Source organism: Bemisia tabaci, chromosome 9 (assembly GCF_918797505.1).
Source record: "Bemisia tabaci chromosome 9, PGI_BMITA_v3".
In the NCBI taxonomy this organism is placed as follows: Eukaryota; Metazoa; Arthropoda; class Insecta; order Hemiptera; family Aleyrodidae; genus Bemisia; species Bemisia tabaci.
The window spans coordinates 22,924,560-22,934,528 of record NC_092801.1 but is presented as its reverse complement, the minus strand read 5'-3'; the positions used below and the strand labels follow the sequence as shown (position 1 = coordinate 22,934,528).

Sequence of the window (9,969 nt, the reverse complement as noted above, 5' to 3'; positions counted from 1 at the left end):
CATGCGAATGCTCCATTGCGTCAGATAAATCGTTTTTCAAGTCAGGCTTTACCTTAATCACAATGATTTGTATTAAGACATTGATTGACATATCAGCATGATTACGATCAAAACATCTCCCAGTCCGAACGAGTTAATCGTGGGGATGTGCACGCACAAGGGAGAAAAAAGGTGACAGAATTTGCGTCAAACGATGGGCGAGTCGGTGATGTACTTGCCAGTCCACCCATCAGTTCTGTATCGATCTCTTACCCATTCATACATTTTGCCATGAGTCATCACATTATCAGTTTACTCATTTTAGTTTTAATACTTCAACATACGACAGGTAGGAGGTTATATATTACTCTGAAGCGTATTATATCGTAAAATTATTAGATAAGTGGGATGATTTGCAGGTACGCAGGTTTACTGGTATTGTCAGCCCTTAATAGGGCCACAGCCGATGCTATGCCGTCACGCACTACTGGCTCATCGCACCCTCTATCTTAATTGAGGGGAATAGCATTTTTCAGTAAATTCTTGAAGACTAAAGTAATTTCTGCCGTTATTTAGTGTTTATATTTTGTGAGCCAATATGGCATTTTGTAAAATTATACTGTTGCTGAATAAATATAAAAAAAGGTATACAGGTTTACTTTTATGAGGTTGTTTAGATTAGACTAGACAAATTCGATGCGGTGTTTTACGTACGTTAAATAGGGCTTTGAACTTTCTAGGCTGCTACAAAAGGCTAAGGAAAACTTAAAGAATCGCCTCGCGGACTCAGTCGAACGTGGCCTTTTTGCCGTCATCTTAGCTCGTCATCGCCAACTTAGGTCGAGTTCATAGTCGTTTCTTAAACAGCTCCTTTTATTAAGCCTCATGTAGTTTACATTCTGATTGAAGAAGATTCAGACGACAGTTTTAACGTGTTTCTAGTAAAATTCAACAGAATACTTTCGGAAATATACCCTTCGATTGAGATTACGATGATTTACCACTGTGAAAAATAAAGAACTACAAAAGATATAATTAAATTATTTGACAAATTTTCAAAACATGCAAAAATCATTTTTTAGTGTTATTAATTATTTGTGTAGGCAACATTTTGTAATACCTTGCAAGGGATCTATTTTAAAAATAATACTGATGATTTGGGGGCTTGGAGGACAAGGCGCATAATTGCATGGTTTTCGAAAAAAACGAGGTATTGATGATTTCAAATAAAACTAGTCTTCATGCATGTTCTGTGAAAAATTCGCTTATAAATTTTAATTTTTGAGCATCAAAAAGTCAGTTTGAACTTTCTTTCCACCATAAGGATCCATAGGATTTCGAAACTTCAAACATGCATTTCTCCAAATAGCAAAAACTGCGCATTTATGCGCCTTGTCCTCCAAGCCCCTCAGTATGGTGCGCGATATACGTTAATTTTTTTTCTTTTATGGCGGTGGTATTTTAAGAATTTTTTTCTTATTTTGAAGGAGAATTTCGATCCGTTCTTCCATTCTCGGTCAACCGCACCCCCAAGTACTTATAAGACTCGCGCAGCTTTTGATCTGCTGCCCATCTTCCAACCCAATGCTTTGCTGATCACCTTCCAAAGTCAGTTACTCGGATTTGGAAATACTGACTTCCAAACCCCACTTCCGATACTCCTCTACCAACTTGCGCATCATGTACCTAATCGGCGTCATCTTGATCTTGTGCAATCCCTGTGTGAAATGAATTGTAAAAAAACTTCAAGGAATGATGTTGATTTGCTCTTCTTTGAAGAAATAAAATAGGAGCAGAGCTATTTAAACACCGCAAACGAGATAAGTGGTTTTGGAGTTTCATTGTCGATAGGCTGTATACTATAACTACGGCGCGGCGTTAAGGGGTGTATGTAAAACAATCGAGCCTTCGTGGGGCAGCTTGCCTCACCTAGAATCGATATTTTCAATGGATTTAAATAGAGGAAAATCATTGTTGCCAAATAGCAAAATCAACACTGATTAGATGCATTTATGCGAGCGAAGCATACCTATGCAAGCAATCATGCTGAAGTGAGTGCAGGATCCCGTCCTTTTCGCTCTCCATTGGCGGATCCAGCAAATTTGCTACATTGTTTTTTCTCCATTTAAACCTATGGAAATGTATCGATTCTTGGAGGGGCCAAGTGTTCCGACAAGAATCGATTATTTAACATAGGTCTAAATTGAGGCAATCCGGTGTTGCCAAATTGCTGGATCCGCCTCTGTCGCTTTCCCTCCAAAAATTAGAACAATTTTAACCTAGAGTTTTTAAAACATTTCTGATGCCTCCAAAACTAATACTTTTAAAAACATTTCAGATGCCTTTCATCGACGACGCTCACACGGTAGAGAGTTCATGAAAGGGAAAGGTGCAACTCTGGAGGTGAAACCTGGAGACACTCTTGTATCGAGTCTAATAGTCCACAAGAAAACCAAAAACATCCCGATTCATCCACCGTACCGCTGGTATTACGCTATCAATAAGGATGATTTATTGTTCTTTACGTATGCTCATGAAAAAAAGGATGGAAAGTTAGTATCCTTTTCGTTTTATTTTCTTTTTATTTTTCTCGTTTTATTTCCAGTATTAGCTTTGTTGCGAATTTACCTCCTTGATCTGTGAGGAGAGGAGAGGTTAGAAAATGTCAATACACTGAAAAAAATTGTATGCTGTATCAGCACGTAGGATGTCAAAAATGTTTCTGGTGATCCTATGATGCTGCCTTGATTGCCCACGCAATTGAATTTGCATTCATAGGATGTAAATTCAACTGCAGGGGCAGTAAAGGCAGCATCTTGGGATCACCAGACACATTTTTGACATCCTAGTTGCTAAACCAGCATATTGTCTTTCCAGTGTATTTCTTGATAAAATATTCCATTGTCAATAAGTTCATAATGTGAGGAAATTCAAGAAAAGTGTTCAAAATCAATGGTGATTGGCTCTATCTCTTCAAAAGGACTGATTACTTCTACAAATTGAATTGTTCAGAATAGTTCACTCCATCTTTCCCCGCCACTACTGTGCATTTGAAATTCCTTCGAGTCTTTGAACTGTTTAAAGGCGGCCTTGTCCAGGATTTTGGTTCCAAAAATGCGCAACACATCATCATGTAATCTACCCACCCTAGGGTGTGCCTTATTTTTGAGTTTTGCGAAAATCAAGTTGGTCAACCCCTAAAAAGTTTCTATGTAGTCTCTAAATGAACCCCCTAAAAGGAAAAAATTTTAAAACAATTTTAACCCGTGCCTCAAAGGGCCTAAAGGGCCTAAACCCAAAATTCAAAAATTTTGGCAAGCGACACATCAATTCTGAAGGAAAATGGCAAGTTACGGCCCTTTTTGGACAGAAATTTTGTCCGTTTTTCCGTATCTTGAAGCGTAAGGTCACAAACGGCCCAATGACGACGTGAGGCTATGGGCTGGCGGGCGCGCCGCGGCGCCCGCCGCTGAGCGTGCGCGCGCGGCAGGGTTGCGCATCGCCGCTTTACACCGGCGTAGAGGAACGAACGGTGGGGTGGGAGGGGGATATCCGGTGGAAAAGCATCCACATTTTCTATCCATAATGAAAATGCATTATACTTTTTCAATATAGATGAGGAAATATGAGCCATACAAGGAAGTGATGAAAAGAGTGACAAATACATATATAGTTTGTACGGTTAGGAGTGTAAGTGGGGAAAATTTGCCGTAACTACAGAACAGCCCTGAAAATCTCCGGGAAATAAAAGCTGCTATTGATGAGAGGTTTGCAGGAGAGGTTTAATTAAGGACTAATTAAAAAGATAGGTGCGATGTTGTCGAATCGTAAGCCCTTTACGCGATCAAAAGCGATTAGTGTAAATTTAATTGGAAAAGTTTAAGAAAAATTTGATGAAAGAAAATTGCCCCAAATTCGGGAAGTGCTTAAAGTGTTTTTCTATTATGTGAAGTTTTCGCACATTAATGTCAATGGCGGTGCGTCGAAAACCTCTGATCTTGTAATTCCAATATGGAATGAAAAATGTAGAATCCCTGTGATACATAGTGTCCATGTTTTTAAAAATGTTTACATTTTTATGAGGAGTGGAGGCGCGTATCAAAAAATGCTAGCCGTCGATCGCTGGTTCAAGAGAATTTGGAGACTGATTTTACGGCAAAAATCGACGTGTTATTCGACATTGCTTTATGCAATACTCTAGATATCATGGAAAATGAAGAGGATAAAGCATTTTTAATTCTTCAGCGAAAACCTGAATGAGAATGCATAATATCCACAGTGAAGGATACTATCCTTGCAGCAGAGGTGAGGAGAGCAGACAAGAAGAAAGCTCGCGCCCAGGAGAGAGTTTCTCGACAGGAAAAATTCACGCTCGCTTATGAGTCCCGCCAAACGGAAGAAAATAAGTTTTTTCATTTCATATGAAATCACTGAAGGTTTGATACATCAATAAGACTTTGTTTACCCTCCTTTTCATTGGTGTATTTGACGCGGCATCAATTAGAAAGTTTTATTCAATCGGTTCAATCTGGCTTCGCCAACTTACAGCTGATGTTGATTGCCTGGCCTCACCCAGGGGGCTAAATGACACATTAGCCTCATTAACTCAAATCTTCCCAGTAGCCGAGTGGTCAAGGGCATTGCCCACGGTTATAAAGAGTGGGGTTCAAACCCCAAATTAAATCATATTTTTTCGAGAAACTAATATTACATTTTTGATTATAGCAAGTAACTGTGGCGGGGGGGGGGGGGGGGGGTTCAGTACCAGAAAATGTAAGTGGGTAAGCCATATTGAACCTCTCGAATAAAACCTTCTAATTGATGTCACGTTAAATGCACTAATGAAAAGGAGGGTAAACATAGACACTATATGTATCACAGGGATTCTACATTTTTCATTCCATATTGGAATTAAAGGCAAGTTTCGACGCACCCATTGACATTCATGTGCGAACACTTCACATGATAGAAAAACACTTTAAGCACTTCCCGAATTTGGGGCAATTTTCTTTCATCAAATTTTTCTTAAACTTTTCCAATTAAATTTACACTAATCGCTTTTGATCGCGTAAAGGGCTTACGATTCGACAACATCGCACCTATCTTTTTAATTAGTCCTTAATTAAACCTCTCATGCAAACCTCTCATCAATAGCAGCTTTTATTTCCCGGAGATTTTCAGGGCTGTTCTGTAGTTACGGCAAATTTTCCCCACTTACACTCCTAACCGTACAAACTATATATGTATTTGTCACTCTTTTCATCACTTCCTTGTATGGCTCATATTTCCTCATCTATATTGAAAAAGTATAATGCATTTTCATTATGGATAGAAAATGTGGATGCTTTTCCACCGGATATCCCCCTCCCACCCCACCGTTCGTTCCTCTACGCCGGTGTAAAGCGGCGATGCGCAACCCTGCCGCGCGCGCACGCTCAGCGGCGGGCCGGCCGCGCGCGCCCCGCCAGCCATAGCCTCACGTCGTCATTGGGCCGTTTGTGACCTTACGCTTCAAGATACGGCAAAACGGACAAAATTTCTGCCCTAAAAGGGCCGTAACTTGCCATTTTCCTTCAGAATTGATGTGTCGCTTGCCAAAATTTTTGAATTTTGGGTTTAGGCCCTTTAGGCCCTTTGAGGCACGGGTTAAAATTGTTTTAAAATTTTTTCCTTTTAGGGGGTTCATTTAGAGACTACATAGAAACTTTTTAGGGGTTGACCAACTTGATTTTCGCAAAACTCAAAAATAAGGCACACCCTAACCCACCCTCTATTTTGAGAATATGAAGTGAAGGGAAGGTTCAGCGACCCAGTCGTTAAGAAACGTCAAAATTTGACTCGTGATATTTTTTCTCAAAAAATTTCTCGAGGGAGATGAGGGATCTTATAAAGGTCTTCAAAAGCCTCAGTAGCCACACGCTCCCTACTAAGTTACACGGAAAAAAATAGATTGCTGATCTAACAATTAAATTGTTAAAAAAGAAAAAAAAAAAAAAAAAAAAAAAAACATGTTTGCAGGTTTCAAATTTAAATTATATAATGTGGAAAGCTAAATCAACCACGAGGATGGTTAAATTAGCATTTTTTTATTGTAAAATCTACATTGCAACTTGTCGGGCACTTTTTTTTAACTGTAAAATTGTTAAATCAGCAATTTCATTTTTTCCGTGTATCTAAAAGTAGAGAGTCCCTAAAATATTTCGTCTCTGAGAGAAAGTCACCAAAAATTTCGAGGAAACTGTCGGTTGATTTGATTTGACAAACTTCAGGTGATTCGATGGTCGCCATATTTTGTGTCAGAACGATATGCGATATGTCGCATCAATTAATTATTAATTCCATTTTTCCGGCTACTCGTCATTTTTCTCCAATTTTGAGATCGCAGTTCTGTTGTCAGGATACTAAAAAATTCTCTTACTAATTTTGACGAACTAAATTAACGTAATAAAGGCTTGGTTATTTTAGAGGAAAAATATGACATCGAGTGCGGTTTCGATATTAGTACCGAATGCAATGTTTTCTCTCTTAAAAAAAAACCACGCCTTTATTACGTTGAATTTCTTTGTTAAAATTGGTAAGTACATTTTTTAGTCTCCTGACAACAGAATTACGATCTCAGAATTCGAGGAAAATTACGAGTAGCTGAAAAATTGATCCAACCTGTGCGATATATTGCATGTCGTTCTGACACAAAATATAGCGTCCATCGAATCACCTTAAACGAAAAAATCAGGAACCTTCTGACTCGATTTCAGGTGGCAGCTGAAATTCAAACCGAAGTTGATCAAACGAAAAGAAGCACCGTACGCCGACGTGAACTTCAAGAATCGAGGGCAAAAGGCGCCACACGCGGGTTTGATAGGAAGCCTGGTGGGCGTCCTCATGACGACCACAGAACTGCCGTTCAACCTCTTGTTCTGTAACAGCAAACACTACGTCGAGTACCTCAGTCGGGGCGCGGGGGAAGGCAAGTGGTACAAACCCTACTGGAACCGCACCAGCAAGGACTGCCCTGTTCACAATCCGCTCAAAAATGATGCCGACGCATTTTGGACGCTCTATTGGTTTAAAGAATTCGAACTCAAGGATAAGGAGAATAATACGATCAAACTGAGTATTCCAGATTGGCCACATAAAATAATCCCGAAGCCATCTATGCCCGAGTCATGGAAAGCATATTTTCAGAGCCAGAAAGAGCCAAAGAAACCATAATAAGTGTCCTAACCATTGTGTGTTGTGTAATTTTTTAAAAAAAACACGACTATCATAATTGAATGATAAATAATATCGATGAAGAGAAGAGATATAAATATATTTTTTTTACTAGATGAAAAATCGTCAGTATTCAATTATTCATCCTCATAATAATAATAGTATAACAACTAGAATTTTAATTTACAGACAGTTCTATATTGAAAAAAATGATATTTTCGAAAATCTGAATTATATTTATAATATTTATGTTAATATTAATTCTGAGACCAAAAATAGTATCCTTAGTGATAGGATGAGAGGGGTAAGGGATAACTTCTAACACAGTGGATCGAGTCAGTGGGAGAGGTCGGACGAAATTTGAAAACTTTAAACGCTTATAACTCTGTTTTTACAAAACTTTGAGGTTCTGAAAGTGGTTCTATTGGTTTCCTCATGAAATTTTCCATCTAAAGCATCCCTTGAAATGTAAAATGTGAGGAAATAAACACTAACAGTTGCAGTTTTCCTAAAAAATTTCATGTCCGACCTCTCTGGTTGACTCAATCCACTGTGCGACAATGAAGACCTTGCATGAAGTAAGGTACGGTGCTCTTGTATGTTGTACAGGGATTTTCAATTCAAGTGCTGTACCCCCTTACTGAGCCTAGAGTATCTATTTAGGGAAAGTGCAGACAAGTCGAAAATTTTGAGGTTAGATCATGGAGTTTTTGGGGCTAAAGGGGCAGCCAACCTATGAACTCAAATATCCAGAGTTTTCATTACATCCAGAGTATTATTACAATTCTTACAACCTGCCGTTTGTTAAGCACGTATTTAACTTAGTTTTTGCATAAATTTACTCATTATTGCGGGAGAATGCTCATGTGAACATTCTTGGCTAGCTTGGTTTGATTTTGGAATGTGAAAATTGGCAGTGACATTTTTTGTGTTAGAAGGTCGTGATCTCCTTATATACATAGGTACTCTTACCTTTTTATATAGAGAAGATATGCAATTGATATAACACATATGCTCAAAGAGAGAGAGAGACAAGCTTTGCGACTTTAAGGCAAACTTAGAGGGGTTCGAGCGCCCAAAATCACCAATTTTTCCAGCCGTATAAAGGAGGGCCGCCTTTTTGAATGTTAGCCTGTCAACCATTAGCACATTTTACTAGCAGATGTGTATGAATAGGAATTCACCCGACCCCCTTTATTTTTTGTGTGTACGAAGCCATATAGTAATCCCTGAAATGGTCTTTTTCCTGAATTTCCGTGGTTGCGAGATAACCACTGTAATCACGTCATCACTCAATATTTAATAAAAAAATTTGTTTCTGCTGCAACAAATGAACCTGTATCAGCTTGAAATATGGCTCTGTGATTTTATATCTTTTTCAAAATTGTTGTCCTTGAATAGCTCATTTTTTTATTTTCTGTTTTTATTGAATTACTGCTCTTTTGTTTTACGCACACAAAAGGTGCTTAAATTTTGATTTTGTATCAATTAATATTTTGCATGCTAAATGGGATGAAAATTTTAACAGTAATTTTTCCTGGGTTAAAAATTTGGCGATGAAACACTATGATGCCGCTGATTTGCGCTCTAAAAGAAGCTCCTTAAATCGAAAAAAGCTCTCAAAATTGAGGCTATAATGGGAACCATTTGGATCCCCGCCCTGGTATAGCATTGACTATTAAATTTGGACTTTAATAACACTTAAAAATCATGCTAAGACGTACGAGTTAGGAAACCCTTTCTGTCATTTTTTGAGTCAAATTTATGTGAACTTTACGTTGAAAGAAAGTCAGGAAGATAAAAGTAGCATCAAAGTTTTGTAAAATTCTAGAACCCTTCAAATGGATACACACACAATAAATTGCAGAGTATGCGACGTAAAAACTCAAACTTTATGTAATATGTAACATTTTAATTGACATTTGCTAAGTAACGTTTTAGAAAACTTGTATGGTGTATAAAAAGTGGCATTTTTAAGTTTAAAGAACAAAAATTGTCGCCTTACTCAGATAGCTGTGGCAGTTTTTTATTCTAAAGTTCTCTCTATAAAATTTACTCTGCCAGTAGGGTGGCGTTTTAATAGATTTCACCTATTTATCCTATCAAACTCCACGCACAGATAGGGAGCGAATATTTGTACATTCTCAGGGTTGCCACATTCAGGAGAGACTCCAAAGCCCAAGAAAACTGATAATTTCTTAGTCTGAAACCAAGGCAGCCGCGATTATGTATCCGCCCTTTTTACGTGTGTATAGAGAGTATGACCCGATATAGAGGTTGACACTCTCAGAACGGATCCATTACATTTCAGCCTCACCTTGGAGAACTGTTTTTGAGCTTGGAGTTCGACCAAGAGGAGAGTAGCGGTGCCAACTTTGTTTTAGCGTTTCAGTGCGAAATGTTGCCTGATTCGCAAGTCCCCTCAGCATACAAGAGCTCAGAGCTAAAGAGTAGTAATCAAAGATTTTGGCAAAATCGAGTTACTTACATTTTCAATATGCTAACGTGGAGGCTATATTCATATAACCAGGCGGATGACGAGTGGTCAAGAATGATCCGAATAGTGTAACAAACAATAATGATAATGTTCCATACAGAATGCACTTGTGCAAAAAACTTGAAAATTACAAGTTGTAAAATTCTGACTATGCGAGTTTGAACGATCACGCTATACACAATGCGGCCGGCGCGGAGCACATGTTAGCGCCTGCAAGACTGCCTGGATACTTCACGCATTGCACGTACACCACATAGGCCCACCCCTTCTCATAAAACGGC

At 38.5% G+C, this 9,969-nt stretch overlaps 1 protein-coding gene across 1 annotated transcript; it reads left to right on the top strand.

The window, feature by feature from the left end:
- LOC109034661 (uncharacterized) lies at positions 1-7,274 on the top strand. The gene is made up of 3 exons (XM_019047914.2): positions 1-328; positions 2,318-2,531; positions 6,735-7,274. Exons 1-3 carry the CDS (start codon positions 271-273, stop codon positions 7,189-7,191), a joined length of 729 nt encoding a protein of 242 aa, XP_018903459.2. The 5' UTR covers positions 1-270; the 3' UTR covers positions 7,192-7,274.
- Positions 7,275-9,969: the final 2,695 nt, after the last annotated feature.